General features: G+C 38.1%; 1 protein-coding gene across 1 annotated transcript in view; it reads right to left on the bottom strand.

Moving 5' to 3' along the window:
* Window positions 1-20,459, bottom strand: part of LOC126276302 (mitochondrial proton/calcium exchanger protein-like) — a 110,113-nt gene that overhangs the window by 54,725 nt on the left and 34,929 nt on the right. The window contains exons 3-4 of the mRNA XM_049977265.1: window positions 14,456-14,599; window positions 13,641-13,778 (exon numbers count right to left, since the gene is read on the bottom strand). Of these exons, the coding sequence (XP_049833222.1) occupies window positions 13,641-13,778; window positions 14,456-14,599 (282 nt within the window). The remainder of the gene's footprint in view (window positions 1-13,640; window positions 13,779-14,455; window positions 14,600-20,459) is intronic.

The raw sequence follows: 20,459 nt of genomic DNA on the forward strand, positions 1-20,459 counted from the left end.
TACTGTACTGACAGGAGCAGTACAACACGAAGAATAACAATTACTGCAGCAGCGGCTCAGCAGCACTACTGCGTTGTGGTAGCTGTCAGCGCAGGTTAGGGTGGTACTGTTCCTGCTGGAATACTATTGTTTTACTGTTTCTGTTAATACATATTGATAAAATGAATATCACACTACACTAATTCAGCTCCCATCTTATCACATGGGCATGTAAAAGCCTACTTCAAAAATTATTTTGATTGTAACTGGAAACAAATTGACACTTCAGTAGACAGAGGGCACCAACATAAAAGACACAATGAGCAGTACTTGTTTGGGCTCACTCCAACTTCACACTGTGAAAAAGAAATAGCAAATATACACCGAAACACCAGAGACAATGCTTCTGATGTCTTAAGCTGTCCTCACATGGGATGTGTTTCTCATTGCGAGTGTGGTTTCAGGTGCTCGAGACTGCCGTCATGTGTGAGAGTTGCGTTTGCGTGAGTGTGTGTGTGTGTGTGTGTGTGTGTGTGTGTGTGTGTGTGTGTCTCATCTATTTTTGATGATTGCCTCCTGGCCGAAAGCTTTATTCGTGACAGTCTTTTTGTTGTGCCTATATGCGACCCAGCATCTCCGCTATATGGTGAATGGCAAGCTTCCTTTTCATAATATTGTTTCACTGTGAAGCATTCCAGATATAGTGTATGTCGAGGTTGCCATATGTTTTGAAACAATCTACTACAGCTTACGGAACATGCTCCTCTTCAAGATTTGTGACTCCAGTGAGATTCTGTGGCATCTGGCATGTAAATCACAGTTTCACTGTGAAAATATACATGCGTAAAATAGCTGTGTTAACACTGTTAGTGACTATTGAAGAAAAGTGGAGGAAATTGCAAAGACGATTCTGGGCTCGCCGATAGCTTGAACAGTGAATAATGCTGTACAACGATACAATACACATACTGGAAGAAGTTTTTCATTAGCTCAATTGAATCTTCATCCCATTTTTGGTTTTAAACTGAATATAGTTTCTAACATCAGTCTACATCCGCATAGTGTCCATAGCATTGATGTTGCATTGACTACCATCAATCTGAAGCAACATAATTCATCACAAAGATCGAGATTTATTTCGTAATTTAATTTGAGTGGAAGAGGAGACTTTGTCAGAGCTGCTCATCACTGCCCATTGACGAAGGTATTTACTGACAAGATAAAAATGTGAGCAGCCCATATAACCAGTAGCTATGTATACTTATTTTCCCAATGTTTCATCACAGAAAAAACTTTGTGTGTAACCTGAGTTTACTTACTGGTACAAACTGGCAGTTACATTAAAATTCCTGACTATTGCAGAAGCATTCCAATTGTTGGTCTTTGCACCAAGAATTGCAATAAATTTATTATTTATAATAAGAAACACCAACTACTGAAGGTAATGCTTCTATTAAATTAATGATAAAGACTCAGAATCTTTTAGAAAACATTATGTGAAAAATATTTTTTTGGAAGGAGGTTGACATAAACCTGCTATCTTTCACCTTACAGCTCACAGCAGTTCAGCTCAGCTATGACTTTCATAGCATCTAGGTCTCCATATACATCTACATCTACATGACTACTCTGCAATTCACATTTAAGTGCTTGGCAGAGGGTTCATCGAACCACAATCATACTATCTCTCTACCATTCCACTCCCTAACAGCGCGCGGGAAAAACGAACACCTAAACCTTTCTGTTCGAGCTCTGATTTCTCTTATTTTATTTTGATGATCATTCCTACCTATGTAGGTTGGGCTCAACAAAATATTTTCGCATTCGGAAGAGAAACTTGGTGACTGAAATTTTGTAAAAAGATCTCACCGCGACGAAGAACGTCTTTGCTGTAATGACTTCCATCCCAATTCGCGTATCATATCTGCCACACTCTCTCCCCTATTACGTGATAATACAACACAAGCTGCCCTTTTTTGCACCCTTTCAATGTCCTCCGTCAATCCCACCTGGTAAGGGTACCACACCGTGCAGCAATATTCTAACAGAGAACGAACGAGTGTAGTGTAAGCTGTCTCTTTAGTGGACTTGTTGCATCTTCTAAGTGTCCTGCCAATGAAATGCAACTTTTGGCTCGCCTTCCCCACAATATTATCTATGTGGTCTTTCCAACTGAAGTTGTTCATAATTTTAACACCCAGGTACTTAGTTGAATTGACAGCCTTGAGAATTGTACTATTTATCGAGTAATCGAATTCCAACGGATTTCTTTTGGAACTCATTTCTTCAGATTTTCTACTAAATTTCGAGACAATGTTTCGTTGTGGAACCTATTAAGGGCATCTCGCATTGAAGTCCGTGCCAAATTTCGCGCGTCTGTAAATTTTAGCCAATCTTCGGGATTTTGCATTCTTCTGAACTTTGCATGCTTTTTCCATTGCCTCTGCAACAGCGTTCGGACCTGTTTTGTGTACCACAGGGGATCCGTTCCATCTCTTACCAATTTATGAGGTATGAATCTCTCAATTGCTGTTGCTACTATATCTTTGAATTTGAGCCACTTCTCATCTACATTTGCATAGTCAGATCGGGGGAATGGAGATTGTCTCTTAGGAAGGCTTCTGGTGACACTTTATCTGCTTTTTAAATAAAATTATTTTGCGTTTGTTTCTGGTGCATTTGGAAGAAACTGTACTGAGCCTAGCTACAACGACCTTGAGATCACTAATCCCTGTATCAGTCATGATGCTCTCTATCAGCTCTGGATTGTTTGTGGCTAAGAGGTCAAGTGCGTTTTCGCAACCATTTACAATTCGCGTGGGTTCGTGGACTAATTGCTTGAAATAATTTTCGGAGAAAGCATTTAGGACAATCTCTGAAGATGTTTTCTGCCTACCACCGGTTTTGAACAAGTATTTTTGCCAACATATCGAGGGAAGGTTGAAATCCCCACCAACTATTACCGTACGAGTGGGGTATTTATTTGTTACGAGACTCAAATTTTCTCTGACTGTTCCGCAACTGTATCATCGGAGTCTGGGGGTCAGTAGAAGGAGCCAATTATTAACTTAGTTTGGCTGTTAAGTATAACCTCCAATTCGCACGGAGTATCTACTTCGACTTCACTACAACATAAACCACTACTGACAGACACAAACACTCCACCACCAATTCTGCTTAATCTACCTTTCCTGAACACCGTCTGAGACTTCGTAAAAATTTCTGCAGAACTTATTTCAGGCTTTAGCCAGCTTTCTGTACCTATAACGATTTCAGCTTCTGTGCTTTCTATTAGCGCTTGAAGCTCAGGGACTTTCCCAGCACAACTACAACAATTTACAACTACAATTCCGACTGTTCCTTGATCCAAGCACGTTCTGTATTTGCCATGCACCCTTTGAGATTGCAGCCCATCTCGTACTTTCCCGAGGCCTTCTAACCTAAAAAACCGCCCAGTCCACACCACACAGCCTCTGCTACCCGTGTAGCTGCCAGCTGAGTATAGTGAACTCCTGATCTATTCAGCGGAACCCAAAACCCCACCACCCTATGGCGCAAGTCAAGGAATCTGCAGCCAAACGGTCGCAAAACCGTCTGAGCCTCTGATTCAGATCCTCCACCCGGCTCTGTACCAAAGGTCCGCAGTCGGTTCTGTCAACAATGCTGCAGATGGTGAGCTCTGCCTTCACCTCGTAAGCTAGACCGGCAGCCTTCACCAAATCAGATAGCCGCTGGAATCCAGAGAGAATTTCCTCAAATCCAAAGCGACACACGTCATTAGTGCCAACATGTGCCACCACCTGCAGCTGGCTGCACCCTGTGCTCTTCATGGCATCCAGAAGGACCCTTTCCGTATCAGGAATGACTCCTCCCGGAATGCACACGGAGTGCACACTGGATTTCTTCCCCCCCCCCCCCCCCCCCCTTAGCCGCCATATCCCTAAGGGGCCCCATTACGCGCATAACAGTGGAGCTCCCAACTACCAATAAGCACACCCAATGCGATTGCCCGGACCCTGAAGGCTGAGAATGATCCTCTGAAACAGGGCAGGCAGCTGCTGCTGGCTCAGCCAGAGACAGTGCCTGAAACCTATTTGTCAGACGCACCGGGGAGGCTTGAAACCTATTTGTCAGACGCACCGGGGAGGCTTTCTGATCAGCCTCCAGGGATGTCTTTCGCTGCCTGCCATGCCTTGGAACGACCTCCCAATCAACCACAGGCGAGGGCTCAGCCCCACTGCGGGCAGCAACCGGGGCAACCACAGCGGCAGACCGATCTGGGAACAGACGGGATAAGGTTGACATCCCCGTGATACCCAAGTCCGGCTCCCCACAGTGGTGCCCATTGGCAACAGCCTCAAGCTGTGCGACTGAAGTCAGTGCCGCTTGCAGCTGTGAGCGAAGGGATGCCAACTCAGCCCTCATCCGAACACAGCAATTGCAGTCCCTGTCCATTCTAATCGATGTTGAACAACAGTTACTGAAACATGAGTCCGTGCCTAAGTAATGCAAGCAAAACAAGCAAAGAATGTATTAACTAACCTGTACAAATGCCTAATGACTGCGCTACAATATGCCTGAATTTACGATTACAGTAACTAAAACTCAAAATTACACCTCCTATACGAAACTCACACGCAATGTAAGTAAGAATCTACAAGTAAACACTAAAGCGCGATGCTACAGCTCTCAAATACTATAATACACCCGAAATTTATGAATTAAACAATGCAAGTACCCAAAAACACACAAAGAAATTAAGAATTAAACTATGTAACAAATAAGTAAGCTAGGAGTATACGACTTGCTGCTGGCAGCTGCTTATCCATACGGTACACACTGCCTAAAAATTAACTCCACATGTCATTATTTGATATTTCACTATGATAAATTGTTTTAAAATGAGAATTTTTAATAGATCATCATTATGCTGCAGCATTGAAACAGTATACTTTCATAGCACACACGTTATAATAATGAAAACACCAAGCATATAGAAAGTCTTTGACTACCAATAGTAGTTTCCTGTCATTTTATTACAGCAAATTGTGGCTAAAATGAGAGAGCCTGAATTTTCTGATGGTTTGAAACAGCTTATATTAATATCAAGTACTCTATGACCAAGAAAGCCCACCAAATATGTAGTGTGACTCAATATAATAGATAGCTCATAAATTCTGCTTGTGGCATAAAACGATGTCGCATCTCATCAGCCGCATTCCTCTCCACGAGTCAGAAGTTCAACATCTCAGATTTTTCATTTTACACCCCACAGTGTAGTGGAACATGGAATTCAATGCTGCAACTTCACCGGCTCCTAGTCCACATGCATTTTCATGTCTTGGGAGAAGATGGGCTTTTGGAGACACACTGTATATGACCTTTCACTTATTCATCAAGCAGAACTTGTACTTTCTGAGATGATGTTAATACTATAATAAACCCTGTGTGTGTGGAAGAAATTGTTAATAATGTTTTTCAAAGAATTTTTGAGTAGTTCTCTGAAAATGGACTACTACTTAATACTGAGAAAATACATTCACTTCTGTACAACAAATAGTCATACGAAGAAATGTAGCAAATGAACAGGTATCAATAAACATGGTAGGAAGTTCCACATTGACAGAAACTTGAAATGCGAGAACCATATTAGTGAGTTGCTTAGACAAATCATTTTAACAACTTACGCTCCTTGTACAATTGCTAGTCTTGGTAACAAATGAACCAACATCCAAACACATTTTGCATCTTTTCACTCAATAATTTTCTGGGTAACTCATAACTTAGAGAAAGTACTGACTGCACAGAAGCAAGCAGTAAGAATCAACTTTGATTCCCTATTACTCTTGCTTATCTAAATTTTTGTTATGAATAGCCATCTTGAGTGCTGAAATACAAGGAAATTACAGAATCAGAATTAATTTATTTTAAACAGAACAATAAGAAAAACACCACATTATCCACTGGCAGCTGCACATTCTGGTCAACATATCATTTGAGTTACACTCCAATAAACTCATGGCAGTACCACAACAAGATCTTACTGAGATATAGGGAGAAACAAACTGATGTTGATCAGAGACAACACTTTTTTTAATTTTTAAAATTTCTATTCCTAAAGTGACGCAACAATTTTGTATAACAGTTATCTGAACCTATTAATGATTCTTTGCATATATTTTGGTGGATTGCTTCACCACTAAAATACAACCAAGAATGTTATAAGTTGGCATTTCTTGAATATTTCGAAACAATATGCAAATATACTTGTTGATTTTGGAAATTTAAAAAAAAAAAAAAAGGGTTTGAAGCTACTTTATTGAAATGAAACTCAGTTAATTTGGAACATAGAGGGTGTTGCTTGCACTACATGACTTAAACTAAGGCACCTACTATTGCTGTAAACAATTACCTCAGTTTCGTTCTCCCTACACATCAATAAGATTGTATGGCGACATGTACTGCCGTGAGTTTGTTGGATTGTAACTCAAATGGTATGTTGATCAGAATGTACAGCTGCTATTGGACAACATGGTATTTTTCTTATCATTATGTAAATTACATTAGTTCTGATGCTGTATTTCCCTTGTATTTTAACACACAAGATGGTTATTTACAGCCAAAATTGAGACATGTAACAATAATAAAAATTAAAGGGATTGCAACTGACTGTTAAGTACCTCTCCTTCCTAGCAGTAGGAATTTTATGTGGTGTTAATCCGCAGTCATCTTGTATTTATCTCTTCAAGGGGTTGGGCATTTTAACTGCACCTTTACAGTACTGTATACAAACTCACTAACACATAATCCTTTACAATTTAGAAGCATACTGATGTCAACACTGATTCAGAAAGATGTAGGTTGCAGTAGGTACTGGGAGATGATGAAGCTTGCACAGGATAGAGTAGCATGGAGAGCTGCATCAAACCAGTCTCTGCACTGAAGATCACAACAACACAACAGTGATTCCATACAGACTTAATTTTATTATCCAAGCTATTAACCTCAAACAGTATACAAAGATTTTTTTTCTTTTGCCTTTTGATCACCTTCTTTTCTTGTATGGGTGCTCTGAGTTTTGACATGTAAATTGGCCATGTGTAATGCAACTACACGTGGCACGAGAAACAGCATTCTATGATTGAGTTCTGAATTTGAAAGAGTTTGTCCACCCATGAAGCGCACACTCTTGCAGCAAGACAATGCCACACCACAGACAAGCTGCAACATCTGCAACGATCTGACCATTAAGGACTCCACTTTGACTGTGATGATGTGGTGCAAATAGAGGTGAGGTTGTGGCTCCATCAACAAAGCCGAACATTCTACAGAGATGGTATCAACAAATTGGACTCTTGTTAGAGGTGTGTTCATTGCTCGGTGACTATGTTGAGAAATAACTATGTAGATATGAAGAAGAAAGCTGTAGAATGTTAGTAGCATTTGTTTTATTTAAAAAGCTTTAAGAGTTTTCACATAAAAAATTCAAAGCCATTACTTTTCAGCATGCTGTTGTAATATGTAATGGCCCTACTTCTCTGTTTATCCAACCGATTCAAACAATTTCCTTTTCATTTAGCATATTTTGATTCTTTTGTTATCCAGGGCTTTTCTGATGTCACATCAGCACCATACTTTTCCCCTTGGGAAAACATTTGTCAACAATTAAAAGAAGACCAACTATAAGTACATTAAACCTGGAACTGACATCAGTCACATTATACACATTATTCCCATCAGCTTCCTGTCTTGCAGCCTGGTAACCTTCTGTTGTTTGTTTGTTAATTATTCTGTTTATCATGATACCATTTCACTGTAATCATGTAAATTGCTTAGTCTGGTTAGCTGTGCAACATGTTCAGAGATTAGTCATCACTGGATGAACATTTACGTCGGTATGTGTTCACTTAAACAGTTTTGGCAATTGGAGTCCTGCTCCTGTAATTCTGATGGAAAATTGAACAACAGTACTAACTTTATAAGTGTTGAGTAACACTTTCAAATTTTCTCTGGCATCCAAACCCTATAGAAAATTAAAATTAGAATTTCCACAGAGTAACATCTGCACTGTGACATAATAATGACACAAAATTTTGTAGGAATATTTGAAAGCTTCCTGGTGGAGATCCATGTATTGCAAGAAATATAAATTACTTTTATGATAGCAGCAATTCACAACCACAGGTTTCCAATTGTTGATCCAAGCAGAAACTACTGGTTTCAACAGATTTGGAGGAGACGGAGATTAGTTTTTAAAATCCCATTGGCAATGTCGTCATTAGAGATGGAGTAAATGCTTGTATTAGAGAAAGATGGGGAATGAAATAGGCCATGCCCTTTCATTACAGCATTTACCTGAAGCAGTTGAGGGAAATCATGGAAAACCTGAATCAGGATGGCTAGACGCAGGTTTGAACTGTTGACCTCCCAAATGTGAAGCCAGTGTGCTAACCACTGCACACCACCTCGCTTGGCCAACCAGATTCGGTCCTGACATCATTAAGTTATATGACAACTCATCTTATTTCCATATTTTCTTTACACAAATTGACTGCTAATTTAATTTCCTACATGTTTAACATACAGATTCCTATATTTACACAATGTTCAGTGAGGCATAATACATCAACTTTCTTTGACATTCTAGATCATATAAAAAAATACAATGTTCATTAACTTTGTTTTCTAGTCATCTAACATTCTGATGCATAATGGTAAGCTTATCCATACAAGTTCTTTCCATGTGTCACTCAACTTATCTGGACCCCTTTTAAAGCTGTCTGTCTGAACGGGGCATTTAACGTAAAAAAGGCTCATCTTTCAAACCTATACTCACAGGAATTCTAACACTGGTGACTGTGCCACCATCCCCCCTACATATATTTTCAACTGTTGGTTCTGTTTACCCACCTTCCTCCTGTTGTTAAGGTGTAGGCTGTGTCGTGTGCATCTCTTTTCCCAGTGGCAAAAACTGGTGTGGCACCAGTGTGAGCACCACCTGAACTCAGTAGCAAACCTGTCAGTTCATGATTAACTCATTTGATGGCTTTGTTAATCCAGAATTGTGACACTGCAGAACCTCAATGAAGTCCATATTTATGTGTGAGGTTGCTGCTGCTAGCTTCCCCAGATCACTGCTGATATTGTATTATAATGTGCCAGGCTGTTTCCTGCTCCTCAGCTATCGATATCTAGTCTTATTCACTCAAATCTATAGTCAGTACCTTAATATCCTCTATTACCTGGCCACACTTCCACTAGGTTTTGCAATAATTGTGACCTGGTACCCTGATCCTAGTTTGCTTTTTTTCTATAGCTGAATGAAGCTCTTCTCCTTTGACAGGTAACACACTATATCTGTTCCTCAGGGTCTGTACCCTCTGGTGTAGATCTGTGTTTAAATACATGCATGCAGTCCCGTAGAACAACTTTTTTGTTATATCTTGAAACTTTTAGACTGTGCCATTTGACACTGTGAGTGACTAGTGCTTTTTGTATCTTATCTCTCTCTCTTGGTATTCACTTGTGAATGTTCTAGAATGCTTACGATAACCTTGCTGCGTTTTGAACTCTTGTTTCTAGCCAGCTGTTTCCCACGTGAACTTAGCCATTAGTAACCACTTAAAACTGTCATTTGTTCCACTGTTCACAATGTCCCTCCACACTGACTGATACTGAACTTTTGCTACCTATTCTGTGTAGGACAGTAAAGCAGACAAGACTATTACTTATACTGTTGTTGTTGTTGTTGTTGTTGTCTTCAGTCCTAAGACTGGTTTGATGCAGCTCTCCATGCTACTCTATCCTGTGCAAGCTTCATCATCTCCCAGTACTTACTGCAACCTACATCCTTCTGAATCTGCTTAGTGTATTCATCTCTTGGTTTCCCTCTTCGATTTTTACCCGCCACACTGCCCTACAATGCTAAATTTGTGATCCCCTGATGCCTCAGAACATGTCCTACCGACCGGTCCCTTCTTCTTGTCAATTTGTTCCACAAACTCCTCTTTTCCTCAATTCTATTCAATACCTCCTCATTAGTTATGCGATCTACCCATCTAATCTTCAGCATTCTTCTGTAGCACCACATTTCGAAAGCTTCTATTCTCTTCTTGTCTAAACTATTTATCGTCCATGTTTCACTTCCATTAATGGCAACACTCCATACAAATACTTTCAGAAACGACTTCCTGATGCTTAAATCTATACTCGATGTTAACAAATTTCTCTTCTACAGAAACGCTTTCCTTGCCATTGCCAGTCTACATTTTATGTCCTCTCTACTTCGGCCATCATCAGAACACTGTTAAATTGAATTAGGTATACAATTAATTTAGTTTGTGGTCTCTCTATAATGTTAATGATTTCTTCCAGTATTTGTTTATTGAATATTCTTTCAGTTCAGGATCTTTTTGCAGCTGTTCTTCACACCCACATCTCTGCTGGTACTAATTTCATTCTTTTCCTCTTTCCCCAGTGGTCACTCTGCATATCAGTGACTTAAAATGCTCCAAATACATGTCTTGATAATTTTTTTCTTGTTTCTGTATTGAGATAAGTTGTTAGTCAATAAATTATTCTTATTTCTGAAGGCTTATTTGGTTACTGCAACTCTTCTTTTAATATTTATTATTCTTCTGTTGTCATTGGTTACCGTTCTTCCAAAATAGCACAATTCATTTACTTGCTTTTGTATTTTTAACTGTCTTTCACTATTATTTCAGTATTGTTTGTTTGTGTTTATTTTCCATTTATGGTTGTCCACAGCATCAGACAATAGTTTTAATATATAGTTTGTGCCCCCCTCAGAATCTGCTATGACTGTTACGTCATCACCCATACTAGTAATAATAATGAACTTGCAGATTTAGGGGAATCTGAAAGGGTTGTAAAAGAACAGAAATAATACACTGAGGGAAAGGGAATAAAGGTAAGCTAAGGTAAGGTGAGACTGTGAAAAAAAAGTGAGGAGCTTATTAGAATTTCTTTCATCAGCAGTCATTAGGGGTAGAGCAGTAGTTCAGCTCAAGGAAGGATATGGTAAGGAATAGCTAATGATCATAGTAAACGAATTGTCCTGGTGTTCCTACAGACTGATTTGATCAATCTTGCTTAGTATCAATGAATGGTGTCTGTATGCATGCTTCCAAAATGTGGTTCCAGAGTCAAATACTATTCCTTCACACTTTGTGAACAGAAATTCTGCAATAAAATTGAACTGCATATAATTAATGGAGTAAAGTTTCCCCACAGGCAGATATGAAAAATAAAATATTAAAGGCTTTTCTTTTATATGTATAATAAAAAAGGTGACTTCTGCGTCATGTGTACTGTGAAATGAAACTTACTGGTTGACTGGCGAAACAAGAGCTCATTGTAAAAATACACTACATTAAGAGGCATTAACAAAAGGAAGACTAAAAGATGGCACAGACACTCAGGTTGGGGAAGGAAATCAGACCTTTCCAAAGACAGTATTTGCCTTAAGCAGTTTATGGAAACCAAAGAAAAGTCAAATCTCGATGGTCAAACAGGAATCTGAACAACTGTCTACAACATTATATGCACATTCACATAATCAACATGCCCAATGTGTCATGTTTAGTGGCGCAATTACAATGAGGTGGCATGAAGTGCTGAAATTGTCAAGCAATACACTATTAAGAGAGTACCCAGCAGTTCACAATTTTGTCAATATTTTCAGGAAACTTGTTCTGGATCTCCTTCTTGGAGGGTACCATAGCTGAATATTTATTTAATGAAGGGAGCATTTTTCTTCACTTATACTGTTATTTATCTGTCAGTATCAGTGCAACTGATGAAGCCGTCTTTAAATCTGCTGAATATCTAAATTGGCAGCATTTTCACAATCTGTGTCTCAATTCATATTAGTTTACAATCTGTTCTAGGTGTTTAGATTTTTAATTTGTGCATATTTCCCCATTTTATATGCACAAAATAAATAGCAAAACACCTCAAACAGTGTGTAAATCAATACAAATTGAGACTTTTGGCAAATTTATTCAGAAGACAATGGCTTAATAGGCCACAAACCAATCATGAAAATAAATAAATGACAGCCTAAGAGAAGAAAAAAATACCACATACACTATTTTGAGAGCCAATAAATCTGTGACTGGTGGCACTGCCATTTTTTTATCCTCTTTATGTGTACAGTTATTCCAAATAACATGGATCCAACCCATTTAGCAGTATTCCAGTACAGGTTTTTATATTCAATTTCTTCTGTAGATGAACCAAAATTTTTCAGTGTCTTAGCAAAAAACCAAGCCTGTCACTTGTTCTACTTGTAACTGATTCTTGGCTCAGCATGTAGTGAGATGCCAAACTATTACACTTAATGAAGTGCACAAAATTTGCATTAACAACATTATTACTAATTATACTATGCTTAAGTAGTCCATACCTCCTAGAAGATCCAGACAATTTCATGCCTCAAGCAACATCCATTCATATTCAACCAGAAGGATATGCCTATGCAATTCTCATGATGAATTACAGGTAAAATGGAATGTGTTAGTGCTTTATTTTGATAGCAATCCCTCTACACCAAGATTCATGCTTTCTTTAGCTTTTGTGTAGTTTGTCCCAATGCTGTGAAGAAATGCTTGGACTTTAATTTTTGTGTTACTAACAGTCTTGGTATGTCCAAGAATTCTTGAGCTTACGAGAGGGATCCTATTACAAGGATCTGCTACAGCATTAATTGAAAGCATCGTGCATTCGTTATCTGCTAACTGAGCATTTTCCAGTTGAAAATTGCATATACTCATTTAGAACACTCTGCTTTATGCCTACTGTCTTACAGTTTCTTTTTTGTTTACAATGGAGGGTCTCCACCACATCTGTTAACTTATAATGTAATTTTCATGTAATGAATCAACATATATCTGAAATTCTAGCACAGTTCCTTCATTATGTTCTTTGATATAACAGGTGGATTCCTGAACTATTTGGTTTAAAGAGAAGACGTTCAAAATGGCTTTACAGAATATTCAATATTATATAGCACTATTGAGAAAGGAGAATCACATATACAGCTGAATGGGTAACATTTCCTACTTTGAAAGGTTATTGTAAGTGCTACTATGTGACTCTCAGGTTTTCTGTTACTTTGGTGAACAAGTCTAATATTCAGCCGAACAAGCCTCTCACAACTTCTAACTACTATTCAGACCATTTCTATATAAATATATCTAGGACTATTCTGTGGTTCAACAGATATACCATGTCCTAATGTAATTAACCTGTCATTTCAATACATATCACTGTTTTAATCAAAGACAAGGAAATGAAATTTAAGAACCTCTACATGTTAAATGCACTTTAATTTAGGACATACTTCTTGTAACTCTTGTGTAGAAGAGAGTGCAATTCCAGAAGCTCATGGAGAATCTGACTAACTTAAGAGTTTCAACATACTTATTGAAATAAACAGTTACTCACAAATTCTTTTGACTTTTCATTTTCCAAAAATCACCATTTAAAATGATATTAACTAATACAGTTTTCTTCTCACCAAGTAATTTGCACTCACCTTACTTACTTGTAATAGCCATATGTTTAAGAATTTGGACTGGAGCAATTGCATCTCTTACTGGAAGAAAAAAATGTGAAAGTAATTATACACCTAACACTACCTTTACAAAGAAGTCATGGAATTCTTTAGCTCTTTCAGACTTGTGTCCCTTTCCTTGAACAGCCATGTCATCCAGCGTTTTCTGAAGAAATTTTGCCATTTCAAGCTTCACTTTCAATGCTTGTTTCATTTTATCCTCCTGAAAGGTAAACAAAATGAAATATTACATTGAAAGGTACATGCTATGACAACCAAATGAAAATTTAAAATTATGATTAACTTCCCAAGAAATTTTTAGAGACACTAACACTTCCACTTCATAGAGAAATCACTGTAAAAGAGGGTAGATTGTCATTAGATTTCATACACGTCACATTAAATAGCACTGAAATAAACTCACAGAGCTGTCTATAAGAGAGTCAAATAAGTACAAACAATTTTTTTCCTGTTCTACATCACTGTAATTCTTATTCTTACATTTGTGGTTGGAATCTTCCTTATGTCGGGATGCTGAATTACTTGCTTAAATTCAGCACATAGCTGTCTTCCGTTCACAGTATGCCTAGAAGTTGCTTGGCTGAAAAGCATGCTCTTTCTTATTTCCTTTCAGTTACAGAGGATAACATGAGAATTACCTGAAGTATCACTAACTTTTTATCTTTACTGCACTACTGTCATATTCACTTCATTAATCAATACTATTTTAATACGCATTTACAAAGTATGGGATTTTGTTTCTAGCTATCCATTATTGAAAATTGTTTTATGATTTATTATGTACATTTCAAGGATATTTCTGGGGAAATACTAAATATATATGTAGCCTAATCTTTTATGACTGAACTTCAGTTTTGAAGGCAAACATATTTAACTTACCTTCTCTCTTGCAGTTTGAAATGTTGATGGTAGCATTCCAGGAAATAATTTTATTGCCACTGGTAATAACAGCTCCATAAAGGGTACAATGATGAATACTGAAAATGGGACCAGTCGAAATAAATCTGACACGGTTCTCACCAACTGTAAAGAGAAATTTTTTAAAACTGAATTATCTCTCGCTGAAGCAAAATTTATCATCATAATTATTTTACAGCATACAGAAAAATCTGACACACACATTTCATCAACAGTTTAAAAATGGCGATACCCAGTTACATGTTACTGCAAAATGTGGTAATTTGAGGGAGGTTAGGAATAATGACTGAAGTCGAGGACAATGTTCAATCCAGACACTCATATCTCGCAGGTGTCAGTACCTCTAGGGCAATTTAACAGGATGGACTGCCATACAGCAGACAAATGAGATGGGCTGCTCACCAAACCGGTGATGTTGCTTCCAGGCCCTGAGATATAGAATTACTCAATTTTAGTTGAAAACTGATGTCAGTATAGATCTTCCTACTCACATATCAGGAAATTCTTTGGATACGGACAGGATTATATACCGTAAGTAGGGCTGTGCGATTTCCTGGTACATCAATATTCTGACCCAGGTGGAAGAAGAAGAAGAGGAGGAAGAAGAAGAAGAAGAAGAAGAAGAAATTGTCATGTGACCAAACATGGCGAAAACTGAAAAACGTAGTGACAGCTAAAATTCCCAAGACAGACTCTGTATTGAACTTGATACGTTTGGATCTATAGTCTGGACTGAGTCACACCAAGTAATTAAAAAAAATTTTAAAAGAATGAAAGTACAAGCAGATACATATGGAAAGCCGTCATTGGACTACAAAACAATGAGCAAATCTTTCAGTGGCAATAAGACATGCATTCTGTGAGCTTAGACTGAAGTCCAGACAATTCACAAAATCTTAAGAGCTATGCTACACTTGCTCATAATTAACTAAAATAAAGGCAATATTACCACAAACACAACAGACTGGAAGGTCTTCCCATCAAAGTATGAAGCATTAATGGGCCATTTCCAATTCAGAGACAGAGTTACTTTCAATTACATCTTTGCAAGAAAACATCACCGTTAAAGTTCAAGGATGTGTTGACATTCTCATAGGCACTAACCTAGTTGGATTCTTGTTGAGAAGTAGATGTTTCTACAAACAATGTCCCACTTCTCAAACATGTAACTGATATTAACAAGTAATAAGTGCTAGCTTGTAACGTGACTATGTAAATAGCATCCACATTCCTAAAGTGTTCATCTGTAAATAATAACCTGTGAGATTGATAATCCCTATATATTCCAACTCAATCTTGAACACCAAGTAATAAAAGATAATTAGTCAGGATCTTAAGTTCATGTTCATAAAATTCACAACTTTTCAATTCAGTTGTCACATAAATGGAAAGAATTTTCTTGTATTGATTGATTTTATACTTTATTTACTCATTTGATCATTTCAAGTACTGCATAAATGAGAGCCTATTTTCTTAAGACAAGTCATAATGCAGGTCAGTTCAGAGTGAAGTGTAACCATAGCTTGGAAACTTCTAAAAGGTTTTTGTGGAGGAATACTTTTTCTGTGGTGAAGATACTGCATAGAAAATGTGAGAGAACGTCCCTTCTGCAATAATGGACTTGACCAAAAGAGGTAGTCATGAGGTAAAAAGGAAAATAGGAAGGGCCTTTAAAATGTATTTAAAAGCATGTTTCCAAAGAAACATGGTTATATTTAGTGTGTTGTTTTGGCTATTTGCAGATACTGTTAAACAACTGAGAGGCAGCCATTTAGCAATGTAGTAAATTAAAGTCATATCTGTGTAAGTTCCATGTGGCAAGACCAATAGCACAAAATCAGATAACTGAGTTTCATGGTGCCACTCACACACTAATGTGTTCTCTGGTTACAATTACATCATTTAGGAAATGGTGACAGGCATAGTGTACAAGAATACACTGTCAATATATTAATGTTTTTTTTCCCTCTTTTTATCATCAGTCTTGATTGAAACACAATAAACTGGTAGCCAAGATTGCAGGAATTCTTTTCAATCCATGATTACCGGTTTTGATGAAACTAAAGCCGCCATCATCGGATCTTTGTCGTAGCACAAAGGCTTACAAGAGAGATGACATTATAAATGTTAATAGTCTCTATCACGTACCTATGTGCTACTCACGACAATTTTGTAAGGCCTGCATGTTATAGGCAACTATTAATATCATCACTGTTTGCTCTGATGTTGTAACCTTTATGTGTCCTAAGATCCAATTATGGTGGCTTTAGTTTCACCAAAACTGGTAATCATGGAATAAAAAGAATTCCTGCGATCTTGGCTACCAGTTTATTGTGTTACCGCATCTAGATCGCTCCCACATGAGCACAATGCGCTCCCTACAAAAAAGTTTTGATTGACGTGATGCAGTCCAAGGTAAATTTCTCTCATATTAACATCTTCTCAGAGTAGCACTTGCATCCTTCACAATTATTTATTGAATGGATTCTAATCTCTGTCTTCCCCTACAGTTTTTACCTCTTACACAGCTGCTCTAGTACCATGGAACTTATCCCCCTATGTCCCAAATGTTTCATTATCCTGTCTCTTTTGCTTGTCAGTGTTTTCCATATGTTCCTTTCTTGATTGTTTATTCTCCAGGTCCACCTAATTTTCAACATCCTTATACAGCACCATAGCTCGAGCACTTCTGTTCTCTTCTTTTTCAGTTTTCTCACTGACCATACAATACTAGGATCAAAATGTACATTCTCAGAAATTTCTTCCTCAAATTAAGGCTAATATTTGGTACTAGTAGACTTTGTTTGGCCAGAAACACTATCTGTGACTGTGCTAGTCTACTTTTTTTGTCCACTTTGCTTTGTTGTGTGTTACTTTGCTTCCTAGGTAGGAGAAACCCTTAACTTTTATTCCTTCATGGTCACTAATTCTGAAGATAAGTTTATCAGTAATCTCATTCCTGCTACATCTCATTACTTTCATCTTTCTTCAGTTTACTTCCATATTCATTAGACTGTTCATTCCATTTAACAGTTCCTGTAATTGTTCCCCATTTTAATTGAGGATAGCAATGGCATCAGCAAATCTTCTCAGTGGCATCTTTTCACTCTGAATTCCACTCTTGAATTTTTTAATAGCCAATGTCTAGACCAAACAGTACGTACAAAAGACTGCATACCTGTCCTACATCCTTTTTAATCCAAGCACTTTGTTCTTGGCCTTCCATTCCCACTGTTCCGTCTTGGTTCTTGCACACATTGTGCATTACTTGTCTTTCCCTACAACAGTGGAGTCAACCTGGTCCCTAATGCCCGCCCACAACCGGGAGTTCCAGCTTTCATGGTGAGTGGTAGAGATTTTAAAAACATGTTCAATAGGTTTTCTTAAAGTTTTGAAAAAGTTTTTCTTAAATAATTATTATTATATGGTTTAACTTGCTGTAATGTAAATTATATGAAGCTACTTCCCCACATCACCATTACATTGGAACTGGTGGGTGGTTAGAACATTTTAATACTAACAGAAAAACAAAAGTTGGTGGGAGGGGGGGGTAAAAAAGGTTGACTATCACTACCCTTTAGCTTACTTCTATGTTTCTCAGAATTTTGAAAACTGCGCACCATTTTACATTATTGAATGCTTTTTATAGGTCCATGAATCCTATTTATGTGCCTCTACTTTTCTTAAGTCGAGTTTACATTATCAAGAGCAATGTCAAAACTAGCTTTGGTGCCTTTAATCTTACTGAAAGTCCAACTCACAGTCATCTAGCATAGCTTTAATTTTGTTTCTCATTCTTCTGCGTATTGCTCTAGTTAACATCTTCGGTGCACCTGCTCATAAGCTGATTGGATGATAGTTCTCGCATTTGTTTGTCATTGCCATATTTATGATTGTGTGGATGGCAGTTTTCCTAAGGTCTGATTTTACATGTCTAGTCTCAGATTCTATACAGTAACTTGAATATTTGTTTGGTTGAACGTCCCCAATGCATTTAAGAATTCCCAAGATATGCTACCTATCCCTTCTATCTTATTTGATTGGATTTTCCCAAGGCTCTGTTAAACTCCGACAAACACCAGATCCCTGTGTCTTCCATATCTATTCCCATTTCTTCTTTTATCATTTAATCAGACATTTCCTTCCCTTTGCACAGGACTTGAATCTACTCCTTCCACCTATTTGCTCTCTCCTCTGCATTTAGTAGTGGAAGTCACACTGTCCATTAATGTTGATGCTACTGCTTTTAATTTCAGTGAAGCTTGTTTGGGCTTTTCTATAAGCTGAGCCAGTGCTTCCAATAATCATTTCTTTCTGTTGCTTCACATTTTTGCTGCAGCTAGTTCACTTTGTGTTCCCTGCACTTCCTATTTATTTCATTCCTGTTTTTAACTGAACACATTTGTACTTCCTGCTTTCATTGATCAACTGAAGTATGCCATCTATTACCAAATGTTTCTTTGCAGTTACCTTCCTTGCATCTAAGTTTTTCTGTCAAATTTCTGTATTTACTTTAGGACTAAAGGAGACTACTCATCAAACAGCAGAAGCATGTTGTCATTGACAGGCACACACAAAAGAGAAAGAAAACTTGCTAGCTTTTGGAATAAATCCTTTGTTATGCTAATGTACAAATACACATGCACATATACGCACCTATGGCCCTACACTGTGTCTGCTGGACACACAATTGCGTTTCAGCAGGTGTACTAGGGTGAGATCGGGGTTGTGTCGGATGGGGTGGGTAGGAGAGAGAGGGGGGCAGAAGGCAGGAAGCATGGTTGAGGCAGGAAGCATGGTTGGGGTGGGCAGCTGGGTGGCTTGGAGGGAGGTGGCAGGTTTGCTGGCTAAGAATATGAGAGGGAAGGGTGGCACAGTTACTCAGGCTAGGAGGGTTACAAGAGCAAAGGATTTGTTACCAGAATAACTTGCGATGGAGGCAAGGATCCAGAAGGTCCAGATTCCACTGGATGATAAACTTTGTTCTTGGCAACAGTTTGGCAGTGGCCATTCATTCTGGTGAACAGTTGATAGACTGGTTGTTATTTTTGCAATTTTTTGTTGTGGAAGGGATGTACCTATAGCCTTTGAGAACTTCAAATGCATCTCATCATTCTTCAGTACTTCAGTATCCCTTTCTTTGCACATCGATTCTTCTGCAAAATTCTCCTAATCTTTAGTCTACTCTTTATCATTACTTAATTGTGAGCTAATCTACATCTGCTCCTGGAAATGCATTACAATCCAGTATCTGATATCAGAATCTTTGCTTGAGCATGATGTAACTATACCTCATCCACATATGATTTTTGAACAGTGTCTTGATATGTACTGCAGAACTCAATTAGTCTTTGTCCCCTCTCATTCCACTACCAAGGCCATATCCTCCCATAATTGTATCTTCTAGCCCTTTCCCTATTACCAAACTCCAATCCACCATGATTATATCTCCCTTTAGACAATGAAAATTGTTGTGATGACCTCTGCCCTACCTTACTATTCACAACTAATCCTCCCCCATTACATTGTTTTCTGCTGCCATCGATGTTACCCTATTTTTGTCTCACCAGAAATTCTTGCCTTCTTTCCATTTCACTGCACTGACAACCACTATATCTACACTGTCTTTACAGTTTGCTTTTCAGGTTTTATAACACCCCCACCGTGTTCAAGCTTCTAACAATCCATACCCTGATCCCTGGAACGTTACTCTTTTGTTGGTTATTAATATTTTTCTCATGATTACCTCCCACTAGGCAGCCCCCTCCCAGATATCCAAAAGGGGGGCTAAACCTGAATCTTTTGATAGTAGAAATATCATCATTGCACTTTTTCAATTAGAGGCCACATGTCTTTTGGATACACATTATACGTCTTTAGCACAATAGTTTCAACTGCATTCTCATGCATGTTTCTTACTTGCCACCTTCATGAGAAGTGTTGGGTTCATGTCTCGTATGGATCT

The sequence above is a fragment of the Schistocerca gregaria genome, chromosome 1 (assembly GCF_023897955.1).
Source record: "Schistocerca gregaria isolate iqSchGreg1 chromosome 1, iqSchGreg1.2, whole genome shotgun sequence".
Lineage (NCBI taxonomy): Eukaryota > Metazoa > Arthropoda > Insecta > Orthoptera > Acrididae > Schistocerca > Schistocerca gregaria.